Source organism: Ceratotherium simum, chromosome X (assembly GCF_057802395.1).
Source record: "Ceratotherium simum simum isolate JZ-2026a chromosome X, ASM5780239v1, whole genome shotgun sequence".
NCBI lineage: Eukaryota > Metazoa > Chordata > Mammalia > Perissodactyla > Rhinocerotidae > Ceratotherium > Ceratotherium simum.
Window position 1 is genome coordinate 117,143,662 of NC_141940.1, and position 24,692 is coordinate 117,168,353.

General features: G+C 41.1%; 1 protein-coding gene across 1 annotated transcript in view; it reads left to right on the forward strand.

Annotated features, from left to right (window-relative positions):
- CLTRN (collectrin, amino acid transport regulator) overlaps positions 1–23,365 on the forward strand; it is a 33,295-nt gene extending 9,930 nt beyond the window's left edge. The window contains exons 4-6 of the mRNA XM_004435150.3: positions 9,030–9,143; positions 13,367–13,561; positions 22,540–23,365. Of these exons, the coding sequence (XP_004435207.1) occupies positions 9,030–9,143; positions 13,367–13,561; positions 22,540–22,696 (466 nt within the window). The 3' untranslated portion in view covers positions 22,697–23,365. The remainder of the gene's footprint in view (positions 1–9,029; positions 9,144–13,366; positions 13,562–22,539) is intronic.
- The last annotated feature ends 1,327 nt before the right edge of the window (positions 23,366–24,692 follow it).

The following is a 24,692-nucleotide window of genomic DNA, read 5'->3' on the forward strand; positions in this document are numbered from 1 at the left end:
ACAATCTTGAAAATGTAGATTTTCTATTTAGCTCTGCTAATGGCATTTCAGTATTTATTACATCAAAACATACTTTAAAAAAAGACATGTTTAGCTCAATAAGTACTTGTTGGTTGATTAATTTTTCATTTTGTGCAAATCTTAGAGGATATTCAGTGTGGTCACATTTGGAAGAAAGACCATGGAAGAAGTCACACTGGGTACATAATCTATAAATGGAAGGCATTTATATCCTTTGGTTGCTAAGTAAATTAACTACTGAAGACTGTACAATCGGTCTGCGGGTTCCTTCCATTTCAGCACCAACTTGCCTTACATTTACACATCCTCTTGGCTACCCCATCTACACTATATTCAGGAGTCTTCTTCTGTTAGAGCGTTATTATGTCCGTGCTATTATGTTGTCTGATATTTGTGATCGGGTAGACAAAGTTTTGGGAAGGATTCTTCCTCTTTTCCTTCCTCTCTTTTCTACTATTGCAGTCCTGGCCCAACTGACTTTCTCAGTTTGCCCCTCTTGGAATAATATAGAAACAGTGAGTAGAAACAGTGGAGGACATTACCCCATTCTATTAATTCATTCATCTATCATTCATTACACAATCACTTACCGAGTGCCCACGTGGGCCACACTTCAGGAATACAGGGGCTCACAGCACAGGATAGACTTGAGCCTTGCCCTCATGTCCCAGGGCCCCGAGAAATCTTGTGTGGCACATGGACAAAATATTTGATAGTCTCCCTGGTGACCCTCAGCTGATCAAATTAAAAAGGGTGTTCTTTGCTTGGAGACAATGAAGTTCAAATCAGGGCAGGGATTAGAGACCCACCTGACAAAGACTGTGGACAAACCACATGAAATCTAGAATCCCTTTGCCTTCTCCACTGTCCTGGGTCTATTCTCAGATGGGGCATGGAGGCCTGTGTGCACATTCTGGCATCTCGGGAGTTATTGGCTTCCACTTTGATTTTTAATATTCTGGTGGGCTCAAGACACTGTGACCTTGGGCTTCAAGGCTCTTAGTAGCACTAAACTCCCGCACCTGGCACTTATGGGCAGGGTCGTGGAATCTAAATGCCCTTGTAGTAGCAACTCTTTTCCTAACCATCCCTAACCATACTGGCTAATCAATGTTAGTGCTTAGTAAACCTTTGTGAGTGAATGAAGCATGCTTAATATCCCGGCTCTTAAACCAGGGGCCTGTCTATTGGGGCACAGTGGACACCAGAACACAGTGCCCCACCCATCCATTTCTCCCTCCTCTTCCACCTTAGCCCCGTGGAAAGATACTCCCATGGTGAATATGGTGGGAATGGCCAGAGTAGAAGGGGCTCCCCACTGCCTGAGTTACGTCTCTTGTTGGGCCTCAGTTTCTCACTCTGGGGGGAGCCAAGACATCAGTTAATTTCTCAAGGCGTCATCCAAACAAGGAGGAAGCCCCAGCCCACAGGTGTGTCTGCATCGTCTTCCACAGCCTCTGCCTTGCAGCTGTCTCCAGAAGCAGGGGTCTGCTTTCCCACAACCTTGCTACTTTAGAAAGTGGGCGTACTTCTTGCTAGTTCAACTGCCTATATCTGAACAAATTATCAACGCTTCTCTGCAATTATATTTCTGTGGTTGGTATTTGTTGAGCACACGGTTACTTTTTTCTTTGCTTAAAATCTTAGACTTATTTTTCTTGGCCGAGCCATCATGTAGGAGAGATACCTAGTGCTCTTCCATTGAAGAAGACCCTAAGCAGCTAAAACTCTTCACCTGTTTGCTAATATCCATCTTGGAGAAATGATGGAAATGGTGCTTCTTAAGACACTAGTACAGTGGGAAGTATTCTAATAAATACTTGATACATTTGAACTCATAATAGAACTAATTTTTAAAATTTTTACATAATGATTAAGATCACTCTTATGCTGATGGATGCCAATATCTTGCATTGGAATACAGCTCTTTCTTATTATAAAGTACATTTGTATCTGTTATCTCTTTATCAATGAAGCCAGTGAGAACTCTTATTAATCCATTGCCTTGTTTTATTCTTGTAGATCATTTTACTGTGCCCAGGCAACTTTAAAAACAACTGCTTTGCGCCTGTATTTCTATGTATATGAGTGTGTGTATGTATGTTTGTATTTAATTTGAAGAAAATATATATTTACAAAAGAGTTGCAAAGATAATGCAGAGAGATCTTGTGTACATGGTCCTCGCCCTGGGGGATTTTGTCCCTCCACTGCTCCTGAAGATATGTGGAAATGTCTGAAGGCATTTGGTTTTCACAGTTGGATGTGCTCCTGGTACCTAGTGTGTAGAGGCTAGCGATGCTGCTGTACAACCTACGGAAGAACAGACAGCCTCCATAAGCAAGAGTTTTCCAGCCTAAAATGTTAATAGTGCTGAGGTTGAGAAACTCTGCTGTAGACCCTTCACTTGTTCTCTAATGTTATGTTAAATAACTATGACAGATATATCAAAATTAAGAAATTAACCTTCGCTCAATATTATTAAACCTATGGAATTTTCTGGATTCCCCCTTTAAAAAAAAAAAAAAAAAAACCTAATGTCCTTTTTCTGTTCCAGAATCTACTCCCCTTTAGTCTGATCCAGTCTCTGCCAGTTTCTCCATCTTCCTTTGGTTTTCATGACCTTGACACTTTGGAAGAGATTTATAAGTGTTTCTCACTTAAGTATGGTACTGACCCCTCCCATATAACATATCCAGGTAGCATGTGGAAATGTGGTGTGTTTTGGGGTTGTATCTATGACTGGAGTGTGCTATGGCATTTAGAGGGCAGGGATGAGAGATAATCAATGTGGTGCCAAGCTCAGGACAGTCCCCCATAGCAAGAAGTTTCCTACTCAAAATGCCAACAGTGCCCTCATTGACAGACACACTAAGATCTCAAGCCCTTTTTAGTAACTCATGTAGAGTGAAATGCCTTGTCTCAAGTCTAGCAAATGGTGAGTAGTAAACTTGAAGATGAAAGACTTGAATGTAAGACCTGAAACTATAAAACTCCTAGAAGAAAATATAGGCAGTACATTATTTGACATTGATCTTAGCAGCATCTTTTCAAATAACATGTCTGATGGGGCAAGGGAAACAAAAGAAAAAGTTAACAAATGGGACTACATCAGACTAAAAATCTTCTGCAAAGCAAAGGAAACCATGAAAAAAACGAAAAGACAACCCACCAACTGGGAGAAAATATTTGCAAATCACCTATCTGACAAGAGGTTGATCTCCAAAATATATGAAGAACTCATTCAACTCAATAACAAAAAACAAACCAACCAATCAAAACATGGGCAGAAGATATGAACAGACATTTTTTCAAAGAAGATATACGGATGGCCAACAGGCACATGAAAATATGTTCAACATCACTAATTACTAGGGAAATGAAAATGAAAACAACAATGAGATATCACCTTACACCGGTCAGAATGGCTATAATTACCAAGACAAAAAACACCAAATGTTGGAGAGGATGTGGAGAAAAGGGAACCCTCATACACTGCTGGTGGGAATGCAAACTGGTGCAGCCACTATGGAAAACAGTATGGAGATTTCTCAAAAAGTTAAAAATAGAAATACCATACGATCCAGCTATCCCACTACTAGGCATTTATCTAAAGAACTTGAAATCAATGATCCAAAGAGATCTATGCACCCCTGTGTTCACTGCAGCATTATTCACAATAACTAAGACGTGGAAGCAACCCAAGTGCCCATCAACTGATGACTGGATAAAGAAGATGTGGTATATATATATATAATGGAATACTACTTAGCCATAAAAAGACAAAATCATCCCATTTGCAGCAACATGGATGGACCTTGAGGGTATGATGTTAAGTGAAATAAGCCAGACAGAGAAAGACAAATACTGCATGAGTTCACTCCTATGTGGACTATAACAAATACATGGATAAAGAGAACAGATTAGTGGTTACCAGAGGGGAAGGGGGTGGGGGTGGGTGAAAGGGGTAAGGGACACATATATGCAGTGACAGACAATAATTAGAGTACTTTGGATGGCCACGATGAGGTCTACTCAGAAAATGATAAACAATAATGTACACCCAAAGTTTCACAATGTTATAAACCATTATTAGCTCAATAAAGTCACTGGGAAAGAAAAAAAAGTATTTTCTACTCTAAGACCAAAAACAAAAAAAAAGCTGGATTTTTAGAGATTTAGTCCAGGACTTTTTGTATTTGACACTGTCTCCATTGAAAATGTCGGGTTTAATATTTTCAGCAACAATTTTGATCCTTTGGAAATCTTTATTTCTACGTGGATAAAATATTTTCATTTTATTTGCCAAGGGGCTATATTAAAGCATGAGTGGCCACCCCATGGAAACACTGAATAAAGAACTTGAATTCATGGTAAGGAATAGTGTAGTTCCATGGTGACGGAGACAGAGGAGGGTATATGGGGCCACAGTTGTGCTGATGGAGTTGTGCGCAGCCCTCCTCCTGCTTTACTTTTCTTCATATCATTCTCCCCACCTGGCAGTGTGTACCTTATCTCCTTGTTTGTCTTCTTTCTCCACCCCCTCAGAAAGCTCCATGGGAGAAGAGACTTTGCTTTGTTTACAGTGTATTCTCTGACTCTCTAAGGGGAAATACCACGAAATTCAGGTTTGAATAGTACTTAAAGAGGCTCTAGATGGAAAGAACAATACAGGCGAAGTGTCCAAATGACCTCTTACCTGGTTTCTGGCCTCCTCTATTATGCCAGCAATATTACTTTGTATTTGTTTAATTTCTATAAATGGCATGTGCTACACATAATCTCCTACTTCCCATCTTTTTCATTCAACAGTGTACTTCTGAGAGTTCTCCTTTTATAAAAAAATGTGTAGTTTAGTTCAGTAGTTTGCACCGGGGGGTGATTTTGTCCTGCAGGGGATATTTGGCAATGCCTGGAGACATTTTCGACTGTCACTGCTGGAGGTGTTCCTACTGCTACCTGGTTGACAGAGGCCAGGTTTGCTGCTAAACGTCCTGCAATGCACAGGCCATCTCCCCGACAGAGAATTAGCTGGGCCAGTGCCCAATAGTTGGGAAACCCTGGGCTGTTTCTTCCCTTCCACGTGTGGAATGGTATTCCCTTGAGAGCACACACCATATTTACTTGACCCATTCCCCTAGTGACGGCCATTGAGGTTGTTCCAGTTCTCTGCTCTGACAAAGAGTCAGAGTGAGCTGTGAAGAACATCCTCATCAATCTCTGTGGGTGTGGGTGTAAGAGAGTTTCTAGTGGCCACTCTCTCTTCTAGGAAACACTTCCAAATGCTGCTCCAGGACGGCTGGAACCCCTGACACCCCAGCGCAGCCTGGGATTTCAGTTCTCTGCATCTTTAGCAGCACTTGATATTATTTAACTGTTTTAATTTTTGCCAACCTGAAGGAGTTAAATAAGTTACTCATTTAATAAAATACATGTTCTGGGTACTAATAAGGCCAAACATCATGAATAATTCACACCCCACACCATCCCACAAAATCGGGGAAATGTTTTGGCAAGCAGGCACCACTTCATTTTGCTCATCCCTGTATCTTTGATAGGTGTTTTAAAACCACCCATTTTGGGAGACCAAGCTTGACTGTCTCTGCCAGTAGAGGTCACTGTCCCCCAGTGGTTCTCCACAGGAGGATTTTTGCCACCGCTCCCACCCCCACCCCCACCCAGGAATATTTGGCAGTCACTGGACACATGGTTTACTTTCACACTATGGGTACGCGACTGGCACCTAGAGGCTAGAGGCCAGGGGTTCTGCTAAAACCCTACAATGCAGAGGACAGCACCCAACAACCAACCAAGACTTATCTGACCCTAAATGTGAACAGTGCCGAAATGGAGAAACCATGCTGTGTGGGGGCCGGCCCGTGGCGTAGCAGTTAAGTGCGGGTGGTCTGCTGCTGGTGGCCCGGGTTGGGATCCCAGGCCCGCACCGATGCACTGCTTGTCAGGCCATGCTGCGGCGGCCTCCCATATAAAGTGGAGGAAGATAGGCACAGATGTGAGGCCAGGGCCTGTCTTCCTCAGGAAAAAGGAGGATTGGCATGGATGTTAGCTCAGGGCTGGTCTTCCTCACACACACACAAAAAAAAACCATGGTGTGGACAAAATCCTAATATGTGAATCTCTGAAAGAAAGACTATGACAATCTCTATGATAACAAAGCTGTACCATTATTATTATTTAAAACAAGAACAAACTTTCAACTCTACAAACTGGGCAAATAGTGGAGAAGCACACTTTCCGGGTGAGTGTGTCCCCAGAGAAAAGGCAGGAGAGGGTGGGCAGGAGGAAGGCAAAGCTTTTCATATCAGCGGTGTTTCTTCAGATTGGGCTCTGCAGGGAACAGAGAGGGGCTTCTGGGGGCTTGGCAGACCTGCCAGTCAGGGTGGTGGGAGGCGGCCTGGTGGGTCAGTGACTCATGGAGGAGTAGGAGAACAGGGGTCAACAGGGTAGAAGAACTGTGGGTTTGAGTCTCAGCAGGTGGTGGGGGCAGGGCCTTGCCTCTTAGACAAAGGGGACATCAGGCTGCAGGAGGCCCCAGGCCCCAGGGAGTGCTGATCCGCTCCCAGGTCTCCAGGGAGGCTCTGGGGCTGGAGGTGTCCTTTCAGCAGGGTGGGCAGCAGACAGGGAAGGCTCAGGGAAGGCTGGAGGTCAGGCCCGGAGTCCGTCTCCTCCTCTCAAGCGCTGTTGCATCAGGAGCAGACGCGTCCCCTCAGAGGCCCAGGCCTGGGCACGAAGGAAGGGATCACTCCATTTCTCCATACGGGCTTGAAGGCGGATGGTCTGGGCGGGGGGCTCGGGCTCCTCTCCTCGGTGTCAGGGATCTCAAACCAGAGAGGTCCGTCGAACTTCTTTTTTCCTTTCGGGCACAGGCTGAGGGCCTTCAGGGACGGTCTCCTTGGCACAGGGGTCCGGGGGCTCCTCGGGGGGTGGACACCTGTAGACGCTCCCTCCGCTCTCAGGAGGATGGATTTTGACGGTCACCGGGCCCCGGGTGCCTCGAGGGTTCCGGACGTTCCAAAGGCACTGCTGCACGAAACTCTGATTCTCGGAGAAAGCCAGCCCCATGGAGGTGAGGCGGGCCGCCCTGCTGGGGAAGCGCTTCCGGGCCTTGGGCACAAAGGCCCTCCGGATGGTGGCGTGGTCCCCGCCGGGCGGGACGGTGGAGCGGGGTTTGGCTCGCATCCGACACTGCTGGTGGACGTGGCCGGCTGGGCCCTGATCCCAGCGTGGCGGGCGGCCGGCGGGCCTGGGTCGCTGGGCCCTGCGTTCCGGGGCGGGGGGCGGCAGCGCAGCCTCGGCTGTGCCCAGGTACTTGCCCAGGTAGCTGCCCATGATCGCGGTGCGGCGGGGTCGGGGCCTTCGAGGGCGGATTCGGCTCCCAAATGTGTCCGAGGTCTGCAGATGCGAAGCGCCCCGGGCTGCGGTGACCGTTGGCCTCAGGCCGCAAGGATAGCGCGTGGGGAGGCTGCAAGGATAGTGCTTGGTGCGGCTGGAAGGATGGCGCGTGGCCGGTTCGCAAGGATAGCGCGTGGGGGGTCCGCACGTCGGGGCCCTTGGGGCACGGGGTCGTGCACACGCCAGGCCAGCGCCCCACGGGCACGGGGACCTCATGGGGGCACCGCCTGCTCTCTGAGGACAGGGGGACATCCAGCTTCCCACTGCTGGTCCCCGGTGCTTGGCTGGGGACAGAGGGGCTTAGGAGCCCCTTGACTTTTGTACTTGACACTGAAAAGGAGAAAATATAATAATTTCTACTAGGTCCTGAAAATTACAGAAAATGGACAGAAGGGCGCTCTTTCATTATTGTAAAAACGAACCTAATACACTTGAATGCTCTTTTAAGGAAAAACAGCGAATTTACTTTTATTAGTAAAGGGGATGTGTGCTTCATTCTTCTAGAATGGTTGCTAATGTCACTTTTTGCCATTTTGCCCTTAAGGAAATGGTGAAAGCCATTCAGGATTTATGTTTTAGCACTGACGATGTTGATTTAACGTGGACTCTCCCAGAATTGTCAACCTTCATAACATTTCATACATTCCTATATAGATTGTCTCCAGTCTGAACACTAATGCCATTTCTTTCTTGTCATTTCGCCCCGTAATCCGTGTATAGAGAGTAGAGTGAGGCACATTTCCCATTTACAGGGAAAGCAGCCAACTGCAAAAACGGTGTTCACAGGCCGCTGATAAATTAATTATAGCACTTCAGTTTGCAGGTCTGTTTTTGGGCAGGCCCCCATATTGGAGTGGGAAAGGGATGGAAATAGTGGCCAACGGAGCAAACCAGTATTGGATCAAGAGTCAGCAACCCATTTGTCTAGATGTGAGAGGTGGAAGGCTGAATAAGGAGGATGCTAAAAAGAGCTTGATGAGGAAACAGGAAAGGCTTCTGTGGTTTAGAGAGGCCAAGTGTTGGGGAAGTGGGGGTGCTGTCAGCTGACAGGTGATGGAGAATGAGATCCCTAATGCTCTCTATTGAGTAATTCTTTTTTTTTTCTTTTTTGGTAGATTCCTTTTTTAAGGAATGATTCTCAAATATATGATTTTGAAACAATGGAGATTTCCTATATAATTTTCTTCTCAATAAGACAATTTCTTCATAATGGTAGAAATGACTTTTCAGGGGCCGGCCTGGCAGCGTAGTGGTTAAGTGTGCGTGCTCTGCTACAGCGGTCCAGGGTTTGCACGTTCGGATCCTGGGCGCACACTGACGCACCACTTGTCAAGCCATGCTGTGGCGGCGTCCCATATAAAATAGAGGAGGATGGGTACAGATATTAGCTCAGGGCCAATCTTCCTCGGCAAAAAGAGGAGGATTGGCATTGGATGTTAGCTCAGGGCTGATCTCCCTCACAAAAAAAAAAAAAAAGGAATGCCTTTTCATACATAGCTAAGACACCTCTTAAGATGGTAATAACACCATAGTGGGTGGTCTAATGCAATTTGGTATTATTTGCTTGTAATGTATTTTTTCTTCTCATCATCTGCAGAATTTCCCACGTCCTACTTTGCAATGTAACCCAGCGGGTGTCATTCTGGTTTGTGGTTACAGATCCTTCAAAAAATCACACCCTTCCTGCTGTTGAGGTACAGTCAGCCATAAGGTAATCACTGCTAAATATGCCTTCTACCGATAAATCCACCAGATGATTAATTCAACAGTTTTCATAGATAGTGAAGAATGCTCTCTGCTTCACAATGATTTATTTATTAAGATGTCAAAGATTTATTTCATTAGTTTGTATTAGAGATTAGTGTACATCAGTGGTTCTCATCCTGGGGCAATTTTGCCTCCAAGGAGACATTTGGCAATGCCTGGAGACGTTTTCACTGTCATAATTGGGGGGGGGTGCCTCTAGCATCAAGTAGGCAGAAGTTAGGGGTGATGCTAAATATCATACTATGCATAGGACAGCATCTCAGAACAAAGAATTATTCACCCCCCAATGTCAATCATGCTGTGGTTGAGAAACTCTGATTTAAATATTAGCTACGAACGTTTAGTACTGTCTTCATTTGGCAAGAACACCTTGTACGACACTATTGTGTGATGGTTTGTTACATGGATTCTGGAGCCCAAATGCTTAGATTTGTAATTCGGTTTTGCCTTTTGCTAACTATTTGAATACAGACAAATTACTTCCCCTTTTTTGCTTTCCTCTTACCATCTGTAAAATGGGAATGGTGATGGCACCCCTCTCTCAGAGTTGTTGAGAAGATTAAATGAGTTAATAAATGGAAGGTGTTTTGAGGGACGTCCTACCTTTGACATAAAAACCAAGAAAAATATTCACATTTCTTGGGTCTCTAAGGACTTACCTTCTTTAGTGAATGTATAGTTTTTATCTTCAAAAGATATATATTGTAAAAAAGGTAAAGTCATGACTCTCATACAAATTAAAAATAAATACTATCAAAGATTTTATTGTCATTAATTAATGAAGAAACTAATGAGATATTAAAACTAGTTCAATGGAGACTTCAAGGAATCACGCGCATAAAGGAATTGCAGAATGGTGATGTCCATTTACAAAAAGATGTACCAGTCTTTCCATCAGGCAGTAATCAATCATGTTCCACCAGACACAATTCGCTTGATTTTCTATGGGCAAGAATCATTTACATTATTTCAGTTTTCGACAACTTACAGATTTGCAAAATAACTCAAAGACAATAAAAGGTGGAAATTGTCCAGAAAATTACACTCGCCAGACACTCAGTAATATTTTTTACCCATTTCAAGTTTTACACAGGTTTTCCTGACAGTTCCCCTCCTCTTTTCCTTGTGATCATAACAAACTTTTAAGAGTGAAATGTGTTCTTTACTTCAAAGAAGCAGAAGGATGTAGTTTGTTTTTATTTCAATGACTGTGCACTTGATGTGTGTCAAAACTTCAAATCCCACACATGATTGATATTGGGCAAAAGTATATTGGATGAGTTCAGGAAACAAACTATTTCCTGAAAAAGAAAGAACGAAACAAAGGAACTCTCCTCACAAAGGATTTATAAGTTACTGAAATACATGTTATTCTCTCTACCAAGGAGAAATATCTAGTGAAAGAACTCATTTGCTTTCTGTAAAATATTAACATTGAAGATAATGAGTATATAATCAAATGCCAAAGGTTTTTGTGTGAACGATCATCTATTTCCCTTGCTGAACCAAAAGCATTGAGGATCTATACCAATGGAAAATGATTTCATCTGCTTCAGCCAGAAGGTTTGAACTAAATTGTTTCTGCGCTTTTGCCACTAAGAATACTGTTAAGACCCATCACTTAGAGAATAAGAATTAGGAATATCGTATTTCATGTGAAAAGGGATTTTATTCAAGCCTTGTGATCTGGGAGGGCTACAAGGAAAATGAAGTCACTGCGGTTAAACCAGGCTTCAGTTAATGTGAGGAGGAAGAGTGAGTGTTTTGGGTGAAGGTCAAGGATGTAGATGAATATGTTCACAACAAAATGTCTATTTCAAAGGTCCTAGCAGGAGAAGCTATGAGGGGGTGAGGATAGCCAATAAATGAGAATTTATGTCAGGGAATGAGTAGGGCTCATCAGGATTGTATGAAAGTAAAGGAAACAACACCAAGAGGGAAGAAAGAGTGAAGAGAAAGGAGATGGTATCTACAGGGCAGGTAACAGGAATTTCAAGATTGAAGAATCTATGTGGTTGGGCAAAATAATACTAGTTCCACTGAATATTTGCCTAACACCTTCTGGTTCACAAGCCGTGTTCTTATGCATCTGTGGCATTTAATATCAACACCAATCATTTTAAAGTAATTATTACCATCCCTGGTTTATAAATGAGGAAATAGAGGCTCGGGGACATTAATTGATTTGCTAAGGCCACCATGCTAGAAAAATAAAGAGTGGGAACTTGAACCCAGGCATGTTGCCACCACATCCAGTGACTATTTTTCTCTCTGCTAGAGTGTCCACACCTATGGAATGAGAGGAGGGCACGATCGACCAGTTCTAAGATGTCTGTTTTAGCTCTGTTGTGAGGGCCTGGATTTATTCAAGGCCAGTCTTGGCTGGAAGATATCCACAGTGATTGATGCATACTGGGGATTTCAGTGGTAGACAGAGATTTAGTTTGTACTGAACTTTCATTTTACTCCAAGTTATACCTTAGTAGTAGGGTTCATTACTTTGTGGAAAGGTTTGTGTTCCCAGATTATTAATATTAGATTATGAAAAAAGAAAACATTCCATAGTTTGATAAAAATTACATTGAAATTATCCCCTGCTGTAGATTATCTCGCTGGGATTCTCCTTCACATTCATGAATAATCATGCCTCAGTGTAGATTTTTCTTTGCTAAAGGAGATCTTTCCTGATAGCCTGGTGCTGGTCTGCAGAGATTCTCAAGCCATTGCTATCGAGTTCAAGACCTGCACTGTCCAATACAGTCAACCACATGTGGCTATCAAGCACTTGGAATGTAGCTAGTCCAAGATTAAATATGCTCTAAGTGTAAAGTACACACTAAATTTCAAAGACTCAGTACAAAACAAAATGTGAACCAACTCAATATTGATTCTATGTTGAAATTATATTTTCTTGGATATATTGGGCAAAAATATATTATTAAAATTAATTTTCCCTGTTTCTTTTTAGTTTTTTTAAAAAAAAATGTAGTGCCTAGAAAATTTTAAGTCACACATGAGGCTCACATTATATTGCTCTTTCCCAGTGCTGCCCTAGAGGTAGATGAAGTCAGCCTATCTAGTGTGAATTCAATAAAGCCCATACAAAAGCTCCAAGAAATCTCCTCACCCAATTTGCAAATTTCAGTTAGAAACTCACTTATTTGGTTTCAGTCAAATAAGTCTTTGCTACCAACCCCTCCCTAACTGCCATCACCACCCAAAATGCAGATTTTCCCCAGGAAAAGGGACATATTTACCTTTATATTTTTCTAGACTTCTGGACTCCTAAAGCTCTATTTACTTTAGTCATATGGAGCTACTTGCAGTTTACTGAACAAATCATAGTATACCATGCTTCCATTCTTGTGTTCACTGCACATTTTGGTCTAAAGAACTCCTACTTTTCCCTCAAAACACAGCTCAAAAGTTGCCTTCTCAGGAAAGCAGCCCCAACTTCTCAGGCTGTGATGTACTTACCCCTCTGCTGTGCTCTCATTGTGCCCGTATTTGCCTCTTTCATAGAACATTTTGCACTGCACTGTGATTGAGGCAGGCCTGATCTGCCATCCTTCTAGACTGTAAGCTCCTTGGTGTTTTTATTTCACTTTCTATCTCCAGCGCCTAGCACAGTATCTGGTACTTAATATATTTTCAACAATGTTTGTTGAATTAATGAAAAAAAAAAGATCAAATTGATGGATTTGCAGCTGCTCCTGACTTCATGTTTTCTTTTCTGCTCCTGGTTTTCTTTTCTTCTCATGTTTATCACCCACTTTTTACATATTATTTTATCTTTTTGGGCTGTTGGTATTTACGTAAGCCACCTTCAATAGAGTTCTGTCATTTTAATCTAGATGCTACCTCTCAGGAGATAAAACATGGTGGGCAGAGCTCAAAGCTCAGGACTTCTGGTTACTTCTAGGACATTCACAACAATGGAACGCAGTAGTGCATAGATGAGCATCTCTCTGGAAGCCAGCACTACAACTTATGAAAAGAAAACCACAGTGTGATTGCCCTCATCAAACTGTCTATTCAACCTGAAGTCTCCTGCTAGGGGGATGCTCTGTTTATAGAGATAGTTATAATCATGGAGAGATAGGGCTGTACCTTCTGTTTCTAATGTTTTTTCTGTCTTGTTTGTTTTTAAACATCATTGTATTTTAGAATGAATAGGAACCGGATCAACAATGCCTTCTCTTTGGATGACCAGACTCTGGAATTTTTAAAAATTCCTTCCACTCTAAAGCCCCACACTGACGCATCTGTGCCCATCTGGATTATTATATTTGGTGTGATCTTTTGTGTCGTCGTAGTTGCAATTATGCTATTGATTTTATCAGGAATCCGGCAACGTAGAAGGTAAGATATTTAAAGGGAGTGATTTAAAGAGCATTTTCCTATTTACTCATGACTTGGAAAAATAAGGAGAGGATTTTTTCCCTAGCTGAAGATAATGCCTTAAATCTGAAACTTTGAAAAAATTGGTGATTTTCAAATTATCACTTATGCTCTTGTTTTTAGAGACTTTTTCGAGTCTAATATCCCTTACTTAACTATGGGTCCTTCCATTACTATCTTTCTCTCTCTTCTACACCATATGAATGTTTCATATCTAGAGTTGATTTTAATACCTGTGTTATGATTTTGTAAACTGGATGTACAGAGTTAAGCTGACTTTTTGGGCAGGCAGAGTTAATCTTTGGTAGCCATCCCCCTCCAAATGTTAGCAGTTCCACAGTTCTTTCTGTGCCTTCCCACCTTGGCCTGCCTCTTCTTGGCCCAGTGCCTGCAGTTGCCGTCTTGTCCCAGATACTTTTGTGCTGTTTTATACTTCCTTCCCTTTAATGGACGCTCATCCCTCTAGTGCCTATGATATTATATAGAATTGCATTCCTCAAAGCGGCCTTTGAATCAACTCCCCACATCAGAGTCAGTTGGAACACTTATTTAAAATGTTGGTTCCTTTGCCCTATCCACTAAATTAGAATTTCTGAAGGGGATGCATTTTAATGAATGTCCAGGTTATTCTAATTCACTTAGTCTGAAAGCTTCCAATTTAACTACTTACATAGAGATTCCCATTCCTCAAGTTCATTTACCTGGATTCTGGGGCACTTGCAAACTTTGCTGTCTAAATTATTGATCTTACTTTAAGAGAGAATTTCAGACCAGTGGGAGAGTTACTAAGATAGTGGGGCAGCAGAAGAAAAGACAGGATTTCTCAGCACAATGAAAGGAGAAAATAATTTTGTTTACAAGTACCTCTGATCCAGAGGGGAAGTAGAAAGAGTCCTCAACTCTTCACTAGACACTTTGATCTTCTAAATCTTCCCTTCTGATACCGAGGAAGAGGAATTCTCGGAAGAAAGGAAGAGATAAGTGGTAATCACAGTGCCATACATTGGTTTTCAAAAGGGTTGGTGCCCACATGGAACATATGGGAATGTGTTTGGCCAAGTGTGTGTTCAGTTAAATGTTTCTCCTGAGGTTTACTACTTTCCATATGTTTCACCCTAGTTACTAGCAGAAGGTAGTTATTTGAAATTTGGGGCTTTGTAATTTTTTTCACAAATGATAAGTGAAATGCTATAGAATAAATATGATTTATGTCTAGCCCCTGAATTAAAGTCAAAGATTAAGATCAAGTTGTACTTGCTTGATTTTCTTGATCTTGACTTGAAATGTATTGCAAAGAGACTTGGTACAAGTTGTTAATTTTTTTTTTAGAATATTAAGAAATATTCTCTTGCAGTATTTGAATACTTATGTTTAATATTTTTAAGTTTTGTAGTAATCCTAAAATGCTATGATTCTGTTGTTTCTAATGATTGTAACCTTTGTGAATTCACTTCATCTCCTTGGTTCCCAATTTTGTCACTAGTACCAGATAGTGTAGGAGTTAGAAGAATGGGCTCTGGAGATAGACTGCTTAGATTCAAAGCATTTATCTCCTAGATTCTGCTCTTGTATATAATCCTTTAACTGTATGGATATCAGGAAGCACAGGCAATGAGTCAGAGAAACCAAGCTGAGGAGAATATGGTTTGTGGTGCTAGAGTCAAGTTCGTTAATTTTTTCTTTGCTGTCTGTGCATAGATAACTTTGCTAGAGCGACAGTGAGGTATCCTGGAAATAATTAACTTGGTGGGATAAAAAGAGCTAATACAGTAGAGTGCTTAGAGTGGTACCTGGCAAACAGTGAGTGCTCGATAAGTATTAGCTCTTACTATTATTTTATTATCCTGCCATTTGCTGGTCTTTCAACTGGTTTGTGCTGGGATCAGCTATCTCTTTCCTTCTGAGTAGTTTCTGCAGTAATATAATAATTGAGTGTATAGCATCATAATCTGTTGCCTGGGAGGAGTGAGGCTGCTGTCATAACCTTGCCTTCACATATTCATTTCATGTTCAAACTAGGAAAACAGATGGACAAATCTCTTGTGTGAACCTGGAGGGCATCAATAATTAGCAAATACAGTCAGGACAATTATGACAACCTTCTGAAGATAAATTGAGTTGTTGTGTTTTAAGTTTGATACAATCTGTGGTGGGTTTTTCTTGGGCAAAGTATTGCTTCAAAGGTGAGGAGAGGGTGCAGTTTGAAGTGGGGAGAGGCCTGATAATTGTAATGAAAGCCCTTTCTAATCATAGAAAATGTAGGAGTTGCCCCCAAAGCCTTTAGACTTGAGCAAGACAAAGATTTGTTCAACAATCCAATCCATACATTAGATAATAATGAACATAGTTTGCATGATATGAAACCTTAAACTTAGAAGATCAGGAGGGACTACAGGGTCATCTAAGTCACCATTCTGCTTCTATGGAGAAGAGTGCCAGTGTCATTGAAGATATATTTAAACTTACTGTTGAGGAAATTTCTCAAGTAAAAGTTTAACAATTCTGTTAGCTGTGTCAATAACAGCGTTACATCAGTTATTCAGAGCCATGGGTGGGAAGTATGCAGTCATTGGAGCCCAAACTAGGTGACCTCAAATACCAGCTATACCCTTTAGCTGAATGACCTTGGTTGGGTCATCTAATTTCCATGAGTCCGTTTCTCCATCTGTAATAGGGAGATAATATCTCACAGGGCTTCCATGAGGATTGGATGAGATAAATGTGTATAAAGTACCTAGGATATAGTATGCACTAAATCAGCAGTAATTATTATTATCCAAGATCAGCTTAACCCATTTCTGTGATTAAGGGATGCTCGAAAAGGATCTCTTTTCTATCCAGTTATCGCCACCAAATTGTAGAAAATTTTCCAGTCCAATGGCTCATTACTTGGGATTTTATTAGTCAACAAACACCTATTTTAAAAGGCAAATGATCTTATTAGGTCTACTGTTTACTATAATAGTGATGAACTGGTTAACCAGCTCTCTAAAAAAAAAAATACCCTGATTTGTAGCATTTGCCGATTTCCTATCAAGTATGAAATTTCTGAATGTTTAACGGTCACCTCTTGCAAGCCTGTACCAGCCAGCTTCAGCACACCATTGCCGCTGCCATCTCCTTGTGAAATAGTTTGAGGAGGTTGCTTCTCTATTATCATCTAGTCGAGAATAGCAGTTTGTGGAAATGAGAGATTTGTTGAAGGGAAAAAGATGGAAAAGTGATTTTTTTTTTTAACTTTTGGGCAACAATTTGGGTAGATTGGAAGCCAACTAAGATGAACTGCATATACTTCACAATAATGTCTGTACTAAATGTGTGTCTAGCCCCAGCCTGGAAGTAGATGTTTTAGTTCTCTGGTCAGCTTTATGATGATGGTGATGACAATGATGGTGATGGTAGTGATAATGGTGACAGTGATGGTGGATGATGACAAGGATAATCATGGTTATAATGGTGAGGGTGATGTGATAACGGTAATGGTGATGAAATTGATGATGTGATGTGTGTTTTAGTAGAAAGAGCACTGGATCAATACTCTTGGTTTTGGTTTCCAGTCTCAGGCCCAGGCTTTTAGTAGCTGAGTGACCTTGAGCAGGTTACATATGGAAAATGAGGATAACAATATTTTCTTAAATAGTTATGATGATGAGAAGACAAAATTAGAGAATACGCACAAGTGCTTTATACACTGGAAAGTGTTATATCAATGTAAGTTACTAGCATTACCATCAAAAAGCAGTTACAAAGTGCTGATTCTATGTAACCTTGCACTTGGTGCCGTAAAAGGAGAGTCACAGATACAACACAATTTCAGACTTGAATGTACATAGTAGAATTGATTTACAAATACCATATATAAATAGACTGTTATAATGTTGGGAACTTAGGAAGGGACCTTAACAATGACCTAAATCCGTCTCTCCAAAAACCAAGACTCAGAGGTAAAAATATCTTATTCCTTTATTGACCATCCATCCTGTGATAGGAGCTATAGTACATACCGTGGAAGAGACAAACATAGATAACATGATGGTCCTTGACTAAAGGAGATTATAATCTCGTAGTTGATAATAAAGCCAGGTCAAGGACTCAGGACATAGAAACCTAGCTAATGCTCACAGTTGAGTAGAGTCATTAGTAAATTCACTTGGTTTATTTCTGGTTATATTTCTATTCCCGTAAGGTCAATAGTAAACAGAAGTGCCTTTGGATTTCTACAAATCTTGCTTTTCACACACTCAGCCAACATTTTTGTATACTGAAACTTCACATTGTTATAAAGCCTTAATTAAATGAGTAGTCTTGAAAATAAAAGTGTAAATAAAATCAGAAATGTTAGAGCTAATAATTGTTTTTCTTTGCTGTTCTTAAATGTACATGCTCAATAGGAATCAAGTATATGTTTTGAGTGAAGCCTGGGGAGATTAAATAGAGTTCTAGGTCTACTCTTTTCACCAATTTTGTTCCATTCTGAAAGACAAGTTGCTCTATGTATTTGAGTCTCAGCTCCTTTGTTTGAAAAACAAGGATAATAATAAAATCTACGTAATATTGCAATGGGAATTAAATGAGATGATATATGCAAAGCACTTAGTCTGGTTTCTGCCGTGTAATAGATACTGATTATTATTATTATTGCTATCACATGGCAGATAAAAAGCCACCTGCCTACAGTCACATGATTAGAAAGTAGTGGTACCAGTATTTAAAACCAGGTGGGCTTGATCGCAAAGCCTACCAGTCTCAGTGTGCTGCAATGCCCGCTGAAATCATTCCAGTAACACTGATATTTTCCCCAGGAATCACCCGTACTGGTTACGAGGACAGTCCTATTTCCCCAATAATTGATTCTGTCCTGTTCTAAAATCATATTTGTCTGTGCTTTGTTGTTTTTCTGGCTATTCTTGGACCTTGGCTCTTCAGCCCTACCTTGTTTGAAAGGAGACAGAAATACTTTCTCTGTTTTTAGGCGCCACTGCTTTATCTTGAGCAAACCCTGTTCCTCAACACTCCCTAGCTCCGAGGGCCACCTGATACTTTTTTGTCCTTTCCTTGTCCCTCTTCTCTCTAGATTTATGAGAGATATGCACTCTCAAGGCTCCTAGGAGCTAGTTTCAGGTAATTTAGTCACGTGATTTTTTTTGTTTTGTTTTATCATCTTCCTGGACCAGCTGACATTACAGCAACACCGGAAGTCATTAAGCCTCACTTTTATTATTCAGGAAAAAGAATTCATGTTTTTAGCAGAACATCAAATCAGAATGATCCAGAAAGAGAGTTAAGTTTTATTATTCTTAGTAAGAGCAATGCACAGGCAGTGAATCAGTTTATTACAGTACACACTATGAGATGTGACAAAGCGCTGTGTTACTGTTAGATAACCTTTGAGTGGCTCATCATGTCCACCAGCCAGCAAGTTACTGACACGGCAGTTTGTGAAGCCCAAGACTCTGAATAACTGGATCTAAGGTCACAAAAGAGCAATATGTGCCTAATTTGCCACGGACACAGCTCGGTTTGATGAATTTCCACAGTGACTTCGCTCAGAATCTTTTTGGTTGAGAAATGCTTCTACTAAAGAAGGGAAACTTGTCCTCATCCGTTTGCATCTTCCTTTTTAGTTCTTCCCATTCCTTTGTGATACCTGATGGATTATTTTTCCTTTGTGGTTGGGGAGGGAGAGGCAAGATTCCTTGCAGTGAGCTGCATGTGTCCAGTTCTCTGCAATGTTTTTTCTAACTCATAAAAACACTTTTTTAGCTGAAGAAACTGTCAAATAAACACTGACAACCGTTATTTCTAACGCTACTGTTGCATTGCCACCTACTTCAGAATGCTCCATCCACTAAGATTTTTGTAATATGGGTTTCATACTTACATACACAAATTTCAGGGTAAGATTTGACTGTTTAAAATCTATTTATTGTTATGGAGAATTAATATTCACTCTAAGCCCAGTGAGGACTGATTTGGGGGAAAATTGCACGAGCTAGGCATTTTTTGATGATAATTTATAAATATGCATTTGTTACTAGGGTTTCATCCCTTCTAAAACATCGCTCCTCTCTTTTATAATCCATAAAAAATGGGAGGAAGGAGGATGTGGGAAATTTGGAATTTTTCCCTTTTATTGAGTCCTTTCTTTTCACTTTTTTTGTGTGTGTGTGTGAGAGGAGATCAGCCCTGTGCTAACATCTGCCAATCCTCCTCTTTTTTTGCTGAGGAAGACTGGCCCTGAGCTAACATCCGTGCCCATTTTCCTCCACTTTATATGGGATGCCCTCAAAGCATGGTTTGCCAAGCAGTGCGTTGGTGCGCGCCCGGGATCCAAACCGGCGAACCCCGGGCCGCTGCAGCAGAGCGTGCACACTTAACCGCTGCGCCACTGGGCCGGCCCGCTTTTCACTTTAGAACAAAGAATGTGCCTCTGCCAACACATGATAGGCACTCAAAATATGGTTATTGAATGAATTTGGATACTATGAATGGAAGTGATGTGATTGATGGTTATAGAATGTCAATCGCTTATGCTTTCTGGAGGACATGGAAAGTTACGATACTCCTGTCCACAGGAGGAGGGACCAAAGTATTCTAGTTCTCTGGTTGGTGATTTCACCCAGCTGGAGGACCTTCTCATCACATGGAACTCTATGCCCACCCCATCCTGCGCTGGTCGCTGATTGCTGTTGCTTGGAATGGCCAGTGCAGTGTCTTCACCCTGAGGATGGAAAAACACAGCAGCCTATCCTTTCCTAGGTCTCTGGGACTTTAACTCCTTACTTCTAACCCAGCATTGGGCCTGTAGTGACACATTGTGACATTTGACAGTGGCATATACAATGGCAAAATACTTTCAAGTGATGACAGTGGAATCTGCAGTATTGGAATGCTACTTTACCTTTCTTTTTGAAATCTGGCTATTTGAAATTATCTAATAAACTATCAGCAAAGTCTGACAAAATCTATACTAACTCCTAATTCCTAAGGTAGGAAAATGAATATTTCCCTCCATCCATTTGAAAACATAACGATACAAGAAATATCACATGTGTATATTTCCTTCCTCCCTCCCTCCCTCCCCCCATCCTTCCTTCCTTCCTTCCTTCCTTCCTTCCCTCCTTCCCTCCCTCCTTCCTTCCCTCCTTCTTTCCCTCCTTCCTTCCTTCCCTCCCTCCCTTTCTTGTGGTGGATCCCATTCAAGATCTACCTTGGGCTACTGTCTAAGTAACTTTGCCTACAGCATTAGTCTGTCTGTCCATCCATCCATCCAATTGTTTGTTCAATTACCCAACTACCACCCATCCATCCATTAATTTATCATCCAACCAGCCAGCCATTGATCTACATTCATCGATCCATTCATCCATCTATCTGTCTAACTAGCTAACCAGCCATACATGTATGTGTCCATCCAACTCTAAGCAAATTAGTTGAGTACCTACTCTGTGCTGAGTCCAGATCAGCTGTTTTACAAAATATCTTTAAATTTGGGTTTGTCTGATTAGTTCCTCTGGGGAGATTCAGGTCACAAAAATTTGGTGGGGGGTAGGAACACAGAACATAGAATTTTGTAAACAAATAAGTAAATAAATAAATTATATATATATAAAATCTTATCAGTGCAGTGCATCACATCTGGAGGCACTTGTCAGCTTGTCTCATTGTTGGTGATGTTCACCAAATTTCTCCATTTACAAAATACAAGTGTCTCTTTATAGTTAGTACATTGCTTGTGGGAGTGATATATTGAGACCATGTGAATATCCTGTTCCCTAACCATCTCTCACTCAATGGTTTAGCATCCATTGATGAGCCTCATCAGAATCAATTGTTACTGTAGTGGTGGTTTTCTATTTCTGTTACTCCTTCTATGTTAGTTGTCATTCTTTTGTAAACAAAAGCTCTCTCTTTTCTCTCTCTTCCTCCACCATATTCTTTAAAGCACATTAAAATGGACTCTCATGTAGGACTAATGGGAAACTCTGTCTCGGTCATCACTGGGGCATCATCCTTGGGCGTCTTTAGGCACTACTCTTTTCTCCCCCTACCTCCATGAAATCAAACATAATTGGCTGAGTGTCTTGGTCTTTCACAAAAGACCCTTGAATTCAAGGCTACAGCTTTCCACTCTCAAAGGAGATACTAAGGGTCTGGTTACCACTTGGGTTAGGGTAGCAGGGTATACAAACGGTCTGAGGAAGAGAAACTCAAAAATTTATCCTGTCATATAGAGTTTTTTGGAATGACCTGGAATTATAGCTATGAGTTGTAGTTAGTAAAATGTTTTCTGATTCCAAAAACCCGACTTACAAATGAATGCAACTGTTTTGTAATGAGTAGAGCCAAGCAGTGATATCTGCAATTTATAATGGTTACTTCCTTTCTACAAAGTAATGTGAGTTTGCTTCTTGATACCTCATTTCAATTTGGTTTTCACTCAGCATTTGCAGACCACTAATTTGTCAAATCCTGTGAGAGGAATTTATTGCTTTTTTAAATTCAATTTTTATCAAGTTGTTCTCGTAGAGCTAAATTTTTTAACTTGCAGTTTACTATACATTTCCTCACATTCCTTCGTGCAATTTCTGTCTGTGAATGTATATGTGTATATTGTGTGTATACAAACATATTCAGTCATATAAATAAGCATATATACTCATTCATATACATATTCATATATATTCATTTTAGTATTCCAAATAAGACCCACTTGTTCTGATCAATATGTTTATATCACCCAGGCAGACTTCTTATCTTGATAGCATCTTTTCACCTTATCAGCTCTTTATGATCTTTGAAATTTGTTTGAAAATACACAATGTCATCAATTATTTCATCATTCTAAGGTTCCCCTTCCGTTTCCTGCTCTCCATGTTTGTACAGAAGACCATGCTTTCTCCTGCTAGATACCAATCATTCTTTTTATGTGCATTTAGGAAGAACAAAGGACCATCTGAAGTGGATGACACTGAAGATAAGTGTGAAAACACAATCACAATTGAAAATGGCATCCCCTGTGATCCCCTGGACGTGAAGGGAGGGCACATTAACGATGCCTTCATGACAGAGGATGAGCGGCTCACCCCACTCTGAAGGGCTGCTGTCTGCTTCCTCAAGAAACTCAACACTTTTTTCTGTGCAACTGCTGAGCACCACAAATTATCAAGGGCAGATTATATGTTTTGTTTCACTATTCTTCTTTTGTAAGAAATTTTGATTGTGCATGAAAGTGAAAAGCAATCAGTTCTACCCATGAAGACCACTGGAATCATAAACTGTTGGCTACTCAAAATATTCTAATATATTTCTCTGACAACACAGTGTATAAATTTAGTCATGTGGTGTTTGTAGTTATTCATTTAAAAATGCTTTTGTATTTAAGCATTTCTAGAAATAAGGTCAGGCCACTATATATATTTCACATTTTGAAGACCTAAGAAAAATATTTTTCCAGTGGAGAATACCTATACTATGGTGAAGAAATCATTGAAAATGGATCCTTTTTGAATATCGTTTATATCACTCTGTATATGACTAAGTAAACAAGAATAAAAAGTCATTATTGTAAATGGAATGAGTAGAAATGGGAGGGTTGATACACAAGGTGGAATTTGATCCTGTTATCATACCAACAGTTGCTTATATATTTTCTGATTTTGTCTCTAATAAGACAGCTCTATTTTTTGACTATTTCTGCAATTTGTAAAAGTACAATCTATGCTAATTTAATAAAGTGCTAATCATCTCTTTTTGATTATATGACTAATTGTGGTCTGAGATTTATTTTCACACTATGGAACATAGTAAGGCTAATTTTTATTAGTTACGTTTAATCTGCTCAGCAGCCCTAGAAATGAATTATTTTTGTTGTGCGTATCCTTGCTTAAAGACATCTTATAGTTTTTAGACTTGATTTTACTTCCAGATAGGCCATGTATCATTCTAAATTCTAATAATAATTATACATTTATTAGTAGAAAGAAAATTTGCTGCTCAATCTCTCACTGCTATCACCCATAGTTGATGTTACAGCAACAGTCTCTAACTCACTTCTCTGCCTACAGTCTTGCTCCCTGGATACAGACTCTAAGATGGATAGTTGCATGCAGAAGTTTATTGGGGAGTGCTCTCAGGAGTTATACCTGTAAGAAGTGAGGAAGGCGAGTGTGGCAGGCAGACTCGAATGTGTCTGCTGTCTCCTGATGTTCATGCTTTCATGTAATCCCGTCTCCTTGAGTGAGAATGGGACTTGTGACTTGCTTTTAATGAATAGAATACAGCAAAGGTGATGAGATGTGACTCCTGCAATTACTTTATGTGATGTCTGAGTCTGTCTTGCTGGCAGACTTGTTCTAGAGACTCTCCTTGCTGGCTTGATTAAGTTAATGGCCATGTTGGGAAAGCTCACATGAAAGAAACTGTGAGCAGCCTCTAGGAATTGCTTGTGGCCACTTGGTACTGAAGACAACTTCCAACCAACAGCCAGCAGGAAGCTGTGGTCCTATGACCACAAGGAAATGAATTCTTTCAACAACTGGAGTGAGCTTGGAAGCAGATTTTTCCCCAGTCAAGTCTCCAGATGAGAAGGCAATCTGGCCAACACTTTGATTGCACCCTGAGCAGAGGACCCAGTTAAGCTGTGTCCAGACTCCTGACCCACAGACATTGTGAGATGATAAATGTGTATTTTTTTAAGCCACTAAGTTTGTGGTAATGTGTTATGCAGCAGTAGGAAACTAACAGAGTAGGATTAGGCAAAGTGACCAGCAACACGGTTACAACAGAGGCCTCAGCCAATCCTTCAGGGAGCTTAGGAGCTGAGATTGTCCCTGATTGAGATAAGGTAGCTGGGCCTTTGTATCTCATGGCCATGCGTGCTCTCTAGGAGAGTATCTGCCCTTGGGAAAGGCAGTTCCCTGTGGCTGAGGGCAATTCTCATTGAAGGACTCAGCTGTGAGCCTTCAAAAGCCAATATTTCCAAAAGCTGGGGATGGGTACATTGGCCCTGAAGAGGGGGCCTGGTGGACCCCCAGAATATCCATCACACCTTCCCCAGTCCATGGGCTGCAATGTAGCTTGAATGAATATC